Source organism: Ranitomeya imitator, chromosome 6 (genome assembly GCF_032444005.1).
Source record: "Ranitomeya imitator isolate aRanImi1 chromosome 6, aRanImi1.pri, whole genome shotgun sequence".
Taxonomy (NCBI): Eukaryota; Metazoa; Chordata; class Amphibia; order Anura; family Dendrobatidae; genus Ranitomeya; species Ranitomeya imitator.
Genome location: NC_091287.1, coordinates 4280422 through 4297479, shown reverse-complemented (window position 1 = coordinate 4297479; position 17058 = coordinate 4280422). Strand labels below are relative to the sequence as shown.

The 17058-nt window shown below is 46.4% G+C and overlaps 1 protein-coding gene across 1 annotated transcript in view; it reads left to right on the top strand.

The window, feature by feature from the left end:
* The window catches only part of LOC138642333 (SCO-spondin-like), a 410056-nt gene that overhangs the window by 146559 nt on the left and 246439 nt on the right, over positions 1-17058 (top strand). The window contains exons 39-42 of the mRNA XM_069730432.1: positions 5456-5525; positions 5713-5811; positions 7313-7531; positions 16746-16873. Coding sequence (XP_069586533.1) covers positions 5456-5525; positions 5713-5811; positions 7313-7531; positions 16746-16873 — 516 coding nt within the window. The remainder of the gene's footprint in view (positions 1-5455; positions 5526-5712; positions 5812-7312; positions 7532-16745; positions 16874-17058) is intronic.

Sequence of the window (17058 nt, the reverse complement as noted above, 5' to 3'; positions counted from 1 at the left end):
GCACGAGCGGGCAAGAGATTGTATGTGGGGGGTGAAGGAGAGATCGAAGTCAAACATAACACCCAGACAGCGTGCCTGCTGCCGGGGTGTTATTATGGTGCCACCCACAGAGAGGGAAACGTCAGGTTTAGGGAGGTTAGTAGATGGTGGGAGCAGAAGAAGTTCAGTTTTGGAGAGGTTGAGTTTCAGATAGAGAGCGGACATGATGTTGGAGACTGTGGACAGTCACTGGCGTTCTGTAGTACAACGGGGTTAAGGTCAGGGGATGACGTGTATAGTTGTGTGTCGTTGGCATAAAGATGGTACAGAAAGCCAAATCTGCTGATAGTCTGTCCAATTGGGGCCGTGTAGAGAGAGAAGAGAAGGGGGTCAAGGACTGAGCCCTGAGGTACCCGACAGTGAGAGGAAGAGGAGATGAAGTGGAGCCAGAGAACAGAACACTGAAGGAGCAACAAGAAAGATAGGAGGAGAACCAGGAGAGAGCAGTGTCCTTAATGCCAAGTGACTGGAGCCTAGAGAGTAGGAGATGGTGGTCAACAGTGTCAAAAGCTGCAGAAAGATTGAGAAGAATGAGCAGAGAGTGGTCACCGTTACATTTTGCTGTCAGAAGGTCATTGGTCACTTTGATGAGTGCAGTTTTTGTCGAGTGTAGGGGGCGGAAGCCGGACTGTGAAGGGTCTAGGAGGGAGTGAGTGGAGAGGTAACGGGTTGACTAGGCGCTCCAATAGTTTAGAGATGAAGGGGAGATTGGAGACCGACTGTAGTTGTGCAGGATGGGTCGAGGGCGGGTTTCTTTAGTAACGGAGTAATGATAGAGTGTTTGAAGGAGGACGGGAAAATGCCTGAGGAGAGTGAGAGATTAAAGATTGTAGTTAGGTGAGTAGTGAGAAAGACTGGAGCAGTTGAGAGGGAATGGGGTCGGTGGTGCATGTAGTCGGATGAGAAGAAGAGAGGAGCCTGGAGACTTCTTCTTCTGTGATGGGATCAAATGTGTAGAGTGAGCCAGGGGAGATGCAGGGAGGGATGGGAGTCACTGAACTTGGTGATTGGGAGCAGATTTCCTGACGGATATTGTCTATTTTCTCTATAAAGTGGGAGGCCAGGTCATCAGCACAAATGTCTGTGATAGGATCTTGTGCTTTTGGCCTGAGGAGGGAGTGAAAGGTGTCAAAAAGTTTCTTGGGGTTGTTGGATAGTGAGGAGATCAGAGTGGTAAAGTAGGCCTGTTTGGCGAGGTGAAGGGCAGAGTTATAGGTTTTTAACATAAATTTGAAGTGTATGAAGTCTTCTGGTGTGCATGTTTTCCTCCATAAGCGTTCAGCACACCTAGAGCATCGCTGGAGAAATCGGGTTTGTGATGTGAGCCAGGGCAGTTTTACTCTGGAGGTTCTGAGGGTGAGGGGAGCTACTTGGTCTAGGGTGCCTCTAAGAGTGTCATTGTAATGATGTACGGCCAGATCAGGACAGGAAAAAGAGGAGATTGGGGACAGTGATGAGTGTAAGGAGTCTGAACATCACACAGGTCCTCGCAGCTCTGCCGCTGGAGATAAAGTGGACCTTCTCCTACCCCCTCTATGAAGGTCCACATGAAACCAGCCCTTTATGCAACTTTAAATTAACCTTCACAACACGTAGTGTTGTGGAGGAAAATACTCTGGTTTCATATCACTGATGCCATTAAGTGCAGTGACACATATCTTCCCTCTATTACCTTACCAGTGACTTTGTCACATCACGTAGAGCGGAGGCTCCTCCTCTCCTCATGTAGAATGAAGGCTCCTCTTCTCATGGAGAAAAGAAGATCCTCCCTTCCTCAAGTTGAACAGAGGATCCTCTTCTCACGTAGAATTAAGGCTCTTCTGCTCCTCACACAAAGCAGAGGCTCTTCTCCCCACATAGAACAGAGCCTCCTCGTCTTGTCACATTGAACAGAAGCCCCTGCTCTCCTCAAGCAGAACGGAGGCTCATCTCCTCTCACAGAACAGAGGCTCCTCCTCTCCTCAGGTAGAATGGAGGCTTGTCCTCTCCTCACATAGAACAGAGGCTCCTCCTCTCCTCACATAGAACAGAGGCTTCTCTTCTCCTCACATAAAACAGAGGCCCCTCCTCTCATAATGTAGAACAGCGGCTTTTCCTCTCTTCACATAGAACAGAAGCTCCGCCTCTCCTCACGTATAATAGAGGTTCCTCCTCTCCCAACATAGAACAGAAGCTCCTCTTCTCCTCTCACGTAGAACAGAGGCTCCTTCTCTCTTCATGTAGAAAAGAGCCTCCTCTTCTCTTTACGTAAAATGGCGGCTCCTCCTCTCCTCAAATAGAACAGAGTATCCACCTCTCAAGTAGAACAGAGGCTCCTCCTCTCCTCACTCAGAACAGATGCTCCTCCACGCCTCAGGTAGAATGAAGGCTCCTTTCCTAGCATAAAGCAGAGGCTCCTCCTCTCCCCTTATATAGAACAGAGGCTCCATTCTTCACATAGAACAGAGGCTCCTGCTCTCCTCATGTTGAATGAAGGCTCCTCTTCTTCTCATGGAGTAAAGAAGATCCTCCTCTCCTCACATTGAACAGGGGCTCCTCTTCTCACATGGAATGAGGGCTCCTCTTATCTTCATATTAAACTGAGGCTCCTCCTCTCTTCACACAAAACAGAGGCTCCTCTCCTCACATAGAACAGAGGCTTCTCTTCTCTTCACATTGAACAGAGGCTCCTCCTCTTCTTACGTACAAAAGTCTCCTCCTCTCATCACGTATAGTAGAGGCTTCTCCACTCACGTATAACAGAGCTCCTTCTCATGTAGAGCAGAACTCCTCCTCTCCTCAAGTTGAACAGAGGCTCAACTCCTGACACAGAACAGTTTGCTACTCCTATCCTCACACAGAACAGAGGCTCATCCTCTCCTCACATAGAATACAGGTTCCTCTCCTCATGTACAGCAGAGACATCTCCTCCCCTCAAGTAGAACAGAGGCTCATCCTCTCCTCACATAGAAAAGATGCTCCTCTTCTCTTCATGTAGAGCAGAGGCTCCTTCTTTCCTCCCATAGAATAGAGGCGCCTCCTCGCCTCATGTAGAACTGAGGATTCTTCTCTCAAGTAGAACAGAGCCTCCTTCTCTCGTCATATAGAACATAGGCTCCTCCTCTCCTCACATAGAATAAGGGTTCTTCTCCTCAAGTAGAACAGAGGCTCCTCCTCTCAAGTAGAATGGAGTATCCTCCTCTCCTCACATAAAACAGAGTCTCCTCTCCTCACATACAACAGAGGCACCTCCTCTCCTCAAGTAGAATGGAGGCTTGTTCTCTTCTCACATAGAAAAGAGGCTCCTCTTCTTTTCACATAGAATGGAGGCTCCTTCTCTCACATAGAACATAGGCTCCTCCTCTCCTCATGTAGAACAGAGGCTCCTCTTCTCACTTAGAACAGAGGCTCCTGCTTTCCTCACATAGAACAGAGACTCCTCCTCTGCCCACATAGAAAAGAGGCTCCTCCTCTCATCATGTAGAACAGAGGCTGCTCCTCACATAGAACAGAGGCTCCTCCTATCCTCATGTAGAACAGAGGCTCCTCCTATCCTTACATAGAACAGAGACTCCTCCTATCCTCATGTAGAACAGAGGCTTCTCATCTCCTCACGTAGAACAGAGGCTCCTCCTCTCCTCACATAGAACAGAGGCTCCTTCTTCTCCTCACATAGAACAGAGGCTCCTCCTATACTCATGTAGAACAGAGGCTCCTCTTCTCACTTAGAACAGAGGCTCCTCTTTCCCAACATAGAACAGAGACTCCTCCTCTGCCCACATAGAAAAGAGGCTCCCCCTCTCATCATGTAGAACAGAGGCTGCTCCTATCCTCACATAGAACAGAGGCTCATCCTATCCTCAAATAGAACAGAGGCTCCTCCTATCCTCACATAGAACAGAGGCTCCTCCTATCCACGTGTGGAACAGAGGCTTCTCATCTCCTCATGTAGAACAGAGGCTCCTCCTCTCCTCACATAGAACAGAGGCTCCTCCTCTCTTCACATAGAACAGAGGCTCTTACTCTCCTCACATAGAACAGAGGCTCCTCCTCTCCTCACATAGAACAGAGGCTCCTGCTCTCCTCACATAGAACAGAGGCTCCTGCTCTCCTCACATAGAACAGAGGCTCCTTCTTCTCCTCACATAGAACAGAGGCTCCTCCTATCCTCACATAGAACAGAGGCTTGTCATCTCCTCATGTAGAACAGAGGCTCCTACTCTCCTCACATAGAACAGAGGCTCCTCCTATCCTCACATAGAACAGAGGCTCCTCCTCTCCTCACATAGAACAGAGGCTTCTCATCTCCTCATGTAGAACAGAGGCTCCTCCTCTCCTCACATAGAACAGAGGCTCCTCCTCTCCTCACATAGAACAGAGGCTCCTCCTCTCCTCACATAGAACAGAGGCTCCTCCTCTCCTCACATAGAACAGAGGCTCCTCCTCTCCTCACATAGAACAGAGGCTCCGGCTCTCCTCACATAGAACAGAGGCTCCTGCTCTCCTCACATAGAACAGAGGCTCCTTCTTCTCCTCACATAGAACAGAGGCTCCTCCTATCCTCACATAGAACAGAGGCTCCTCCTATCCTCACATAGAACAGAGGCTTGTCATCTCCTCATGTAGAACAGAGGCTCCTACTCTCCTCACATAGAACAGAGGCTCCTCCTCTCCTCACATAGAACAGAGGCTCCTCCTCTCCTCACGTAGAACAGAGGCTTCTCATCTCCTCATGTAGAACAGAGGCTCCTCCTCTCCTCACATAGAACAGAGGCTCCTCCTCTCCTCACATAGAACAGAGGCTCCTCCTCTCCTCACATAGAACAGAGGCTCCTCCTCTCCTCACATAGAACAGAGGCTCCTCCTCTCCTCACATAGAACAGAGGCTCCTTCTCTCCTCACATAGAACAGAGGCTCCTCCTCTCCTCACATAGAACAGAGGCTCCTCCTCTCCTCACATAGAACAGAGGCTCCTCCTCTCCTCACATAGAACAGAGGCTCCCCCTCTACTCACATAGAACAGAGGCTCCTCCTCTCCTCACATAGAACAGAGGCTCCTCCTCTCCTCACATAGAACAGAGGTTCCTACTCTCCTCACATAGAACAGAGGCTCCTCCTCTCCTCACATAGAACAGAGGCTCCTCCTCTCCTCACATAGAACAGAGGCTCCTCCTATCCTCATGTAGAACAGAGGCTTCTCATCTCCTCATGTAGAACAGAGCCTCCTCCTCTCCTCACATAGAACAGAGGCTCCTCGTCTCCTCACGTAGAACAGAGGCTTCTCATCTCCTCATGTAGAACAGAGGCTCCTCCTCTCCTCACATAGAACAGAGGCTCCTCCTCTCCTCACGTAGAACAGAGGCTCCTCCTCTCCTCACGTAGAACAGAGGCTCCTCTCTTCACATTTTGGCCGTTCCTTATGTGATTTATCTTCCAGGGTCAGCTTCTGGTGCAGGGATCTGGGGACGTCTGCTGCTTCTGCTCGGAGACCGGTCAGTCCTTGCTTTTATGATGAGTTGCATTACATGTTTTCACAATGTTCCGTTCCTTCATGATGTCTCTGTGTATTCAGGCCCTCACACCCGCTGCCGCCATCACCATACAGTCATCACTGATCATTCTCTATAAGATTACATGACCTTTGCATTTTAGAGGGGGAGCACATATTTATGCAGAATTCATTTGTTTTCTCAGCTCCTAATGGGACCAAAACTGCCAACCAAAGTACTGCATCTCTGCCTGGAAGTGCATCTGCCCCTGCTCTGGTAACCTACCCCACGCCGGGAGCAGGAAGTAAGTGTTCTTGTGATGGGTATAATCTAGTGCATGTGTAGTCCTCATCATTTTGCCTTCTGCTATTTAATTCATTTATAGCTTTAATTAGGACTATATGTTCTCCTCAGGCCATCTCTGGGTTGTCCTCGAGCATCTCTGGGTTTTCCTCTGGCCATCTCTGGTTTGTTCTCTGGCCCTCTCTGGGTTACCCTCAGGCCATCTTTGGGTTGTTCTCTGGCCATCTCTGGGTTATCCTTGAGCCATCTCTGGGTTATTTTGAAGCTATCTCTGGGTTATCCTCGGGTCCTCTCTGAGTTATCCTCAGGCCATCTCTGGGTTATCCTCGGGCCATCTCAGGGTTATCCTTGGGCCATCTCTATATTATCCTCTGCCTATCTCTGGGTTGTCCTCGGGCCATCTGTGGGTTATCCTCAGGCCATCTCAGGGTTGTCCTCGGGCGATCTCTGGGTTATCCTCATTCCATCTCGGGGTTGTCCTTGTGCCATCTCTGGGTTATCCTTGGGCAATCCCTAGATTATCCTCTGCCTATCTCTGGGTTATCCTCGGGACATCTCTGGGTTGTCCTCAGGCCATCTCTGGGTTATCCTCAGGCCATCTCTGGGTTGTCCTTGTGCCATCTCTGGGTTATCCTTGGGCAATCCCTAGATTATCCTCTGCCAATCTCTGGATTATCCTCGGGCCATCTGTGGGTTTTCCCCGGGCCATCTCTGGGTTATCCTCAGGACATCTCAGGGTTGTCCTCGGGCCATCTCTGGGTTATCCTCGGGCCACCTCAGGGTTGTCCTCAGGCGAACTCTGGGTTATCCTCAGGCCATCTCTGGGTTGTCCTTGGGCTATCTCTGGGTTATCTTTGGGCCATCTCTAGATTCTCCTCTGCATATCTCTGGGTTATCCTCGGGCCATCTGTGGGTTGTCCTTGGCCATCTCTGGGTTATCCTTGGGTCATCTCTATGTTGTCCTCGGGCCATCTGTGGGTTGTCCTCGGGCCATCTCTAGGTTATCCTAAGTCCATATCTGGGTTGTCCTTGGGCCATCTCTGGGTTATCCTTGGGTCATCTCTTTGTTGTCCTCGGGCCATCTCTGGGTTATTCTCGAGTTATCTCTGGGTTGTCCTCAGGTCCTCTCTGGGTTGTCCTTGTTCCATCTGTAGTTCTTGTTTGAAACATCCATAGGCTTTACATGCACCATCTATGTATAGATTCTGTTTGGGTCATCAGTAGGTTCTCTTCAGATTACCTGAAGGTTCAGCTCCGGCCTTCTCTAATCTTCGCTAGGCTCTCTTCTTGTCAGCTTTAATTTCTCCTCAGTCCATCTCTAGGTTGTGCTGTTACACCATCATTACTTGTGTCAGTTATAGGGCAGAAGATTTGGCGTGCAGGTACTTGGGCTATTAAGGCTCAACTGTATTTGATCCCCTCACAAATTACTCACTTGATAATTGACTGCAGAAGAAAGTCTTGTGAGCTTGAGATACACTAGTCTTTCCTACTTCTCACAGGTGATTGTTACACACCCCTGAGGATCTCACTTCTACCGCATAGCAGCTTCACATCGTCTTCACATGTCACTGACCACCCAGCATACACAGCACAGCTCAACCACATTTCTCTGACCGTGGAGAATCAGGGGTGGAGCCCCCAGGAGGAGGATTACCCCAATCCTCCATCCAGGTTACCGTACCTCCAGATCGACCTGCAAAAGCTATGGAACCTTACAGGTATGTGACATGGAGAAAATACCGGAGCCTGCAGTTACACACGTGGTCAAAATTGTTGCTACCCCTCATTTAATGACAGAAAGACCCACAATAGTCACAGAAATAACTTGAATCTGACAAAAGTAATATTAAATAAAAAATCTATGAAAATGAACAAATAAAAGTCAGACATTGCTTTTAACCATGCTTCCACATAATTAAAAAAAAATAAACTCATGAGATAGGCCTGGACAGAAATTATGGAATCCTTAACTTAATATTTTGTTGCACAACCTTTTGAGGCAATCGCTGCAGTCAAACGATTCCTGTAACTCTCAATGAGACTTCTGCACCTCTCGACAGGTATTTTGGCCACTCCTCAAGAGTAGTTTTCCCGAGCACATTCAGGTGATCTCCGAGTATTTGTTAGTGTTCGGAGATTAAGTTTTCAGCACGGTAGCTGAATGATTTACAGCTATTAGCCAGCTTGAATACATGTGGGGATTCCCTAGCAACCAGGCAACCCCCACATGTACTCAGCCGGGCTAATAGCTGTAAATCATTCAGCTGCCGCGATGAAAACTTAATCTCCGAACACTAACAAATACTTGGAGATCACCCGAGCAACGAGTATACTCGCTCATCACTACTCAAGATCAAACTGCTACAGTTGTCTCGTGTTTGATGGTTGCCTATTTCAGCTCTTTCCAAAGATGCTCAATAGGATTTAGGTCAGGGCTCATAGAAGGCCACTTCAGAATAGTCCAGTGTTTTCCTCTTAGCCATTCTTGGGTGTGTTTAGCTGTGTGTTGTGGGTCATTATCCTGCTGCGACTGAGACCAATCTTTCTGACACTGGGCAGCACATTTCTCTCTAGAATCCCTTGATAGTCTTGAGATTTCATTGTACCCTGCACAGATTCTAGACACCCTGTGCCAGATGCAGCAAAGCAGCCCCTGAACATAACAGAGCCTCCTCCATGTTTCACAGTAGGGACAGTGTTCTTTTCGTGATATTTTTCATTTTTCCATCTGTGAACATAGAGCTGATGTGCCTTGCCAAAAAGTTCCATTTTTGTCTCATCTGTCCATAGGACATTCTCCCAAAAGCTTTGTTGCTTGTGAACATGTAGTTTGGCAAATTCCAGTCTGGCTTTTTTATGATTTTTTTTCAACAATGGTGTCTTCCGTTGTCGTCTCCCATGAAGTCCACTTTGGCTCATACAACTACAGATGGTGCGATCTGACACTGATGTTCCTTGAGTTTGAAGTTCGCCTTTAATCTGTTTAGATGTTTTTCTGGCTCTTTTGTTACCATTCGTATTATACATAGTAACATAGTAACATAGTTAGTAAGGCCGAAAAAAGACATTTGTCCATCCAGTTCAGCCTATATTCCATCATAATAAATCCCCAGATCTACGTCCTTCTACAGAACCTAATTGTATGATACAATATTGTTCTGCTCCAGGAAGACATCCAGGCCTCTCTTGAACCCCTCGACTGAGTTCGCCATCACCACCTCCTCAGGCAAGCAATTCCAGATTCTCACTACCCTAACAGTAAAGAATCCTCTTCTATGTTGGTGGAAAAACCTTCTCTCCTCCAGACGCAAAGAATGCCCCCTTGTGCCCGTCACCTTCCTTGGTATTATCCATCTCTTTGATTTGTCATTAGTGATGAGCGAGTATACTTGTTGCTCGGGTTTTCCAGAGCACGCTCGGGTGGTCTCCGAGTATTTATGACTGCTCGGAGATTTAGTTTTCCTTGCCGCAGTTGGATGATTTGCAGCTACTAGACAGCTTGATTACATGTGGGGATTCTCTAGCATCCAGCTAACCCCACATGTACTTAGTCTGGCTAATAGCTGTAAATCATTCAACTGGGGCGATGAAAACTAAATCTCTGAAGACTAACAAATACTCGGAGACCACCCGAGCGTGCTCTGGAAAACCCGAGCAACGAGTATACTCTCTCATCACTATTTGTCACCAATGTTCCTCCTGCGGCCACGTCCAGGTAGGTCGGCTACAGTCCCATGGATCTTACATTTCTGAATAATATGCGCAACTGTAGTCACAGGAACATCAGGCTGCTTGGAGACGTCTTATAACTTTTACCTGTAACATGTTTGTCTATAATTTTCTTTCTAATTTCTGTGACCGTTGTGTTTTTTTTCTGTCATTAAATGACGGGGACCAATTTTGACCACGTGTGTGTATGGACAGTCCATTCTGTCACTCATGTGAGATCATGTATGAAGCCTGTATATTCTGTGTTCTTCCCGAGTTTTCCCGTAGTATTTTCTTTTTTCTTCAAGTGTTCTTCTCATGTTAATACTTTTATTTTTATATTCTCAATGTGTTCTTCTTATGTTCGCTATATTTTCCCCTTGGTCTTCTGGTATTCTGCCGATGTTCTCCCCATGTTATTCTCGTGTTCTCCCTATGTTCTTGTATGCTTCCTACATTCTTCCAGTGGTATTCCGTGTTCTCACCATGTGCTTCTTGTATTCTCTGTTCTTCGCCATGGTCTTTCACTATTCTCCCTATGTTCTCATCATGTTCTTCTAGAGTTCTCCTTATGTTTTCGCTTCTTATATTCTCCCAATGTCCCACGTTGTTTTTCCAGTGTTCTCCCTATATTCGTGCCGTGTACTTCTTGATTTCTACCTATGTTCTCGCCACAGCTTCCACAAGCTTCCATTATTCTCCCTATATCGTCACCACAGTCTTCCGGTATTCTCCCTATGTTCTTGCCATGATCTTCTGGTTTTCTACCTGTGTTCTCGCTGTGTACTTCTTGTATTCTTCCTGTGTTCTTTTGCTGTGTTCTCACAATCTTCTCGCCATGTTCTTCTAGTATCCTCCCTATGTTCTCACCATGTTCTCCATATGTTCTTGCTATGGTTTTCCAGTATTCTCCCTATGTTCTCCCCATGTTACTCTGGTGTTATCCCTGTGTTCTCATCATGTACTTCTTAGATTTTCCCTATGTTCTCATCTTGTTCTTCCTGTGTTTTCATAAAGTTCTTTCCATATACTTCCTGTGTTCTCCCTATGTTCTTGCAGCAGTCTTCCACTATTCTCCCTCTGTTCTCGGCGTGTTCTCCCTATGCTCTCACCATGTTCTTCTGGTATTCTCCCTGTCTATTTCTTACGTTCTTGTATTTTTCCGATGTTCTCACCGTATACTTCTTGCATTCTCGCAATGTTTGGTTTTATGTCAGGGACACAAACATTTGTCAGGACTTTTCTAATCCCACAAATCCCTGATATCACAGGCCGGGAAGGCCATGAGTACCACCACCACTGTGATCTTTGGAGCGAACAGCTCTCTGCTGCCCCCTATTGTCCGGACAATTACACGATTGGCCAACGTTCAACAGAGAAGGCCACAGCCTGTTCACACCACTAGGCCGGCTGTCAGAAAATTACCCGTGAGCGTACGGCATATACACCTCCGGATTCCAACACATGGAATTTGTGTACACACCCCGGTACGATCACGGCTACCTCTGACAACCCCAGAATATTCGCCGCCACTACTAATCTGTCTCCGTCGATTAGACACCATAAAAAAACGGTAGCTATGGCTTTTAAATTTTATATTTAATCCGAAGGGAAGCAGTGTTTATGAAAAATATTCAAAAGATTTTACAGAGGGGACAAAACAATCTACTATATAATCGTCTAATTCTGTCTGTCTAACGGAAATCCCGCGTTGCTGATTGGTCGTACCAGCCGCCCGAGACCAATCAGTGACAGATGCAGTCCGGCCGTAGTTCAGTCACGTTTACTAAACAAGTTCTGTCAGTCACAGTGCCACGTAGTTCATTCACGGTTACTGAATAAGTTCTGTCAGTCACAGTGCCATGTAGTTCATTCACGGTTACTGAATAAGTTCTGTCAGTCACAGTGCCACGTAGTTCATTCACGGTTACTGAATAAGTTCTGTCAGTCACAGTGCCACGTAGTTCATTCACGTTTACTGAATAAGTTCTGTCAGTCACAGTGCCACGTAGTTCAGTCACGTTTACTGAATAAGTTCTGTCAGTCACAGTGCCACGTGGTTCAGTCACGTTTACTGAATAAGTTCTGTCAGTAACAGTGCCACGTAGTTCATTCACGGTTACTGAATAAGTTCTGTCAGTCACAGTGCCACGTAGTTCATTCACGTTTACTGAATAAGTTCTGTCAGTCACAGTGCCACGTAGTTCAGTCACGTTTACTGAATAAGTTCTGTCAGTCACAGTGCCATGTAGTTCAGTCATGTTTACAGAATAAGTTCTTTCAGTCACAGTGCCACGTAGTTCAGTCACATTTACTGAACAAGTTGTCAGTCACAGTGCCACGTAGTTCAGTCACGTTTACTGAACAAGTTCTGTCAGTCACAGTGCCACGTAGTTCAGTCACATTTACTGAACAAGTTGTCAGTCACAGTGCCACGTAGTTCAGTCACGTTTACTGAACAAGTTCTGTCAGTCACAGTGCCACGTAGTTCAGTCACGTTTACTGAACAAGTTCTGTCAGTCACAGTGCCACGTAGTTCAGTCACATTTACTGAACAAGTTGTCAGTCACAGTGCTACTTAGTTCAGTCACATTTACTGAATAAGTTCTGTCCGTCACAGTGTGACATAGTTCAGTCACGTTTACTGAACACGTTCTGTCAGTCAGAATATTCTAGAATACCGATGCGTTAGAATCGGGCCACCATCTAGTACAGCATAAACAGTTACATAAAAATAAAAGGGATTAACAGAAGAACTTACTATTCCGATCGCAGAGACGATTCAGTTTACCCAAAGGAGAACAGGGCCCTTGCATACACACATGACATGTAACGCTCTTGTACGAACACTGATGACAATTGGGATCGATCTTTTATCAGATGCTGAGTCCCACCCACACACCCCTCTATGATGACCTCACAAGGTCCCGGCTGTGGGCTGGACTCAGCCCTCCATAATGTTAGGCAATCCCAATTTGTGTAGTAAGTCCTCATAAAATGAATGCAGAAGTTTAAGATTGATGTCATCTCTTCTATCGAGGTTTTAGCTACGCTTAGAGACCAAACATGGCCGAGCTCCTGGTGATTATATGGCCCCTATGGCTTTATGGCCTTTTGGTGGGGGTTATGATTGTGAGAAAATATGTGTATGATTGCCTAGTTATTCTGGTGCCGACAATATACTTCACATTAATATCGGATGGATGGAAATTCCGATATTCCATATTTTCTCTTGGAAACGTGCTGTCTGTGGTCTATTGTAAATGGTGTGAGATCTTCTTTTGATCCACTTGGATCCTAATTACCTTTTCCTGCCTCTCTCTCTCTCTCTCTCTCTCTCTCGGCATAATAGACTTTCTTTGAAGTTTCCTGGACATAAAGAGAAGTCCTTGCATTTCAATCCATCTGCTTCACATAGCTGTGTCACTGCCACAGCTCACAGCTCCTATCCTGTCAACTGGTACAGGAAAAAGGAAGTGGGTGACATGAGACATGAGGGGCATAGAGGATTTGTAATATTTTCTATGACATCTTCCAATATTTTTTCAATGTTCTTGCCATGCTCTTCCAGTGTTCTCACCATATTCTTTTTGTATTTTCCCTTTGTTCTTCCCATGTTCTTCCAGTGATCGCCCTGTGTTCATGCCTTGTACTTCTTGTATTCTCCCTATGTTCTTGCTGTCAGGGCCGGCGTTAAGGGCAGGCAGACCATCCTCCATCTTGTCGGTCTGTTCTCCCTGTTTTCTCTCCATTTTCCTCATCTTCTTCCTATGTTCTCCCCATTTTCCTCGTCTTCTCTCTTTGTTCTCCCTGTTTTTTCTTAATTTCCCTCGTCTTCTCTCTGTTCTCCTCATTTTCTCTCCACTTCCCTTATCTTCTCTCTCTGTTCTCCTCGTTTTCTCTCCACTTCCCTTGTCTTCTCTCTGTTCTCCCTGTTTTCTCTCCATTTCCCTTATTTTCTCTCTTTTCTCTCCTTTTTTTTTCCATTTCCCTAGTCTTCTCTCTCTGTTCTCCCTGTTTTCTTTCCTTTTCCCTCGTGTTCTTTTCTCCCCTTTTTCTCTCCATTTCTCTAGTCTTCTCCCTCTGTTCTTCCCTTTTTCTCTCCATTTCCCTCGTCCTCTCTCTCTGTTCTCACTATTTTCTCTCCATTTCCCTCATCTTCTCTCTGATCTCATTTTCTCTCCGTTTCCCTCATCTTCTCTCTCTGTTCTCCCTATTATCTCTCCATTTCCCTCATCTTCTCAGTCTTTCCTCCATTTTCTCTCCATTTCCCTCATCTTCTCTCTCTGTTCTCCTCGTTAACTCTGCATTTACCTTGTCTTCTCTCTCTGTTCTCCACGTTTTCTCTCCATTTCCTTCATCTTCTCTCTCTGTTCTTCCCATTTTTCTCGTCTTCTCTCTGTTTTTCCTGTTTTCTCTCCATTTCCCTCTCTTCTTTCTATGTTCTCCCCGTTTTCTTTCCATTTCCCTGGTCCTCTCTCTCTCTGTTCTCCCTATTTTCTCTCCATTTCCCTAGTCTTCTCTCTGTTCTCATTTTCTCTCCGTTTCCCTCATCTTCTCTCTCTGTTCTCCCTATTATCTCTCCATAACCCTCGTTTTCTCTCTGTTCTCCCTGTTTTCTCTCCATTTTCCTCATCTTCTTCCTATGTTCTCCCCATTTTCCTCGTCTTCTCTCTTTGTTCTCCCTGTTTTTTCTTAATTTCCCTCGTCTTCTCTCTGTTCTCCTCATTTTCTCTCCACTTCCCTTATCTTCTCTCTCTGTTCTCCTCGTTTTCTCTCCACTTCCCTTGTCTTCTCTCTGTTCTCCCTGTTTTCTCTCCATTTCCCTTATTTTTCTCCTTTTTTTTTCCATTTCCCTAGTCTTCTCTCTCTGTTCTCCCTGTTTTCTTTCCTTTTCCCTCGTCTTCTCTTTTCTCCCCTTTTTCTCTCCATTTCTCTAGTCTTCTCCCTCTGTTCTCCCCTTTTTCTCTCCATTTCCCTCGTCCTCTCTCTCTGTTCTCACTATTTTCTCTCCATTTCCCTCATCTTCTCTCTGTTCTCATTTTCTCTCCGTTTCCCTCATCTTCTCTCTCTGTTCTCCCTATTATCTCTCCATTTCCCTTGTCTTCTCAGTCTTTCCTCCATTTTCTCTCCATTTCCCTCATCTTCTCTCTCTGTTCTCCTCGTTTTCTCTGCATTTACCTTGTCTTCTCTCTCTGTTCTCCACGTTTTCTCTCCATTTCCTTCATCTTCTCTCTCTGTTCTTCCCATTTTTCTCGTCTTCTCTCTGTTTTTCCTGTTTTCTCTCCATTTCCCTCTCTTCTTTCTATGTTCTCCCCATTTCTTTCCATTTCCCTGGTCCTCTCTCTCTCTGTTCTCCCTATTTTCTCTCCATTTCCCTCGTCTTCTCTCTGTTCTCATTTTCTCTCCGTTTCCCTCATTTTCTCTCTCTGTTCTCCCTATTATCTCTCCATTTCCCTCGTTTTCTCTCTCTGTTCTCCATGTTTTCTCTCCATTTCCCTTGTCTTCTCAGTCTTTCCTCCATTTTCTCTCCATTTCCCTCATCTTCTCTCTCTGTTCTCCACGTTTTCTCTCCATTTCCTTCATCTTCTCTCTCTGTTCTCCTTGTTTTTTCTGCATTTCCTTCGTCTTCTCTCTGTTCTTCCCATTTCCTCGTCTTCTCTCTGTTCTCCCCGTTTTCTTTCCATTTCCATTGTGTTCTCCCCGTTTTTTATTTCCCTAATTTTCTCTCTCCGTTTTCCCCATTTTCTCTCCATTTCCCATGTGTTCTCGGTCTGTTCTCCCCACTTTATCTCTTTGTTCTCCTCATTTTCTTTCCATTTCCCTTATCTTCTTTCTCTGTTCCCCCCGTTTTTTATTTCCCTCGTCTTCTCTCTGTTCTTCCATTTTCCTCCTATTCCCTCTTCTTCTCAGTCTGTTCCCCGGTTTCTCTCCATTTCCCTCGTATTCGCTTTCTGTTCTCCCCCTTTTCTCTCCATTTTGCTCATCATCTCTCTGTTCTCCCCGTTTGCTCTCCATTTCCCTCATCTTCTCTCTCTGTTCTCCCCATTTTATCTCCATTTCCCTCGTCTTCTCTCTTCTCCCCATTTTCTTTCCATTTCCCTTGTGTTTTCGGTCTGTTCTCCCCGTCTTCTCTTCTTGTTCTCCCGATTTTCTATCCATTTCCCTCGTCTTCTCTCTGTTTTCCCCATTTTCCTCTTCTTCTCTCTCTGTTCTCCCCATTTTCTCTCCATTTCCCTCGTCTTCTCTCTTCTCCCCATTTTCTTTCCATTTCCCTTGTGTTTTCGGTCTGTTCTCCCCGTCTTCTCTCCTTGTTCTCCCGATTTTCTATCCATTTCCCTCGTCTTCTCTCTGTTTTCCCCATTTTCCTCCTATTCCCTCTTCTTCTCAGTCTGTTCCCCGTTTTCTCTCCATTTCCCTCGTATTCGCTCTCTGTTCTCCCCTTTTTCTCTCCATTTTGCTCATCATCTCTCTCTGTTCTCCCCATTTTCTCTCCATTTCCCTCGTCTTCTCTCTTCTCCCCATTTTCTTTCCATTTCCCTTGTGTTTTCGGTCTGTTCTCCCCGTCTTCTCTCTTTGTTCTCCCGATTTTCTATCCATTTCCCTCGTCTTCTCTCTGTTCTCCCGCCTTCTCATGGCTCTAACATTTTGATGTGTTATTTTTTTTCAGCCTCTGTTGTTGTGTTTTATGTTCTGGATCATTATTTATGACTGTTCTTCGGTTCTGGCCCTTGATGTTTGGACTACATATTCACTTCTGCCCTGAGCAGCAGGTGGATCATGTGCCCTGCGTCGTGTGACCTGTCTTGTGCCCTGCGTCGTGTGACCTGTCTTGTGCCCTGCGTCGTGTGACCTGTCTTGTGACCTGTCTTGTGCCCTGCGTCGTGTGCCCTGCGTCGTGTGGCCTGCGTCGTGTGACTTGCGTTGTGTGACCTGTCTTGTGCCCTGCGTCGTGTGACCTGTCTTGTGCCCTGCGTCGTGTGCCCTGCGTCGTGTGGCCTGCGTCGTGTGACCTGTCTTGTGACCTGTCTTGTGCCCTGCGTCGTGTGCCCTGCGTCGTGTGGCCTGCGTCGTGTGACCTGTCTTGTGCTCTGCGTCGTGTGACTTGCGTTGTGTGACACGTGACCTACGTCTTGCCCTCCTGTATTATATGACTTCTATATTTTGCTCCTCTTTGTGTGCTCTCAGGTGTCAGCCATAATATGAGATATTTTCGTGTTGCAGGGATCGTGACTCAGGGTGCCGGCTCCTCGGATTACTTTGTAACCACTTTTGAAATTCAGTTCAGCATTGACCAGAAGATCTGGTACAACTACACGGAGATAAAGAGCGACGACAAGCCGAAGACCAAGGTGAGTGCCGCATATGGGGAGATAATCGCCATGCCACATGTACAGATTGAGAGGTGGCTGCTTGTTGGAGGGAAGATGGTGACACTGGTGTGAATTAGTGACCATTGGGGAGTGAAGTCCTGAACCTCCGCTAACATCAGGGGAGCAGGATACAAGTGAGGAGACCTGTGGGAAGGTGCAGCATG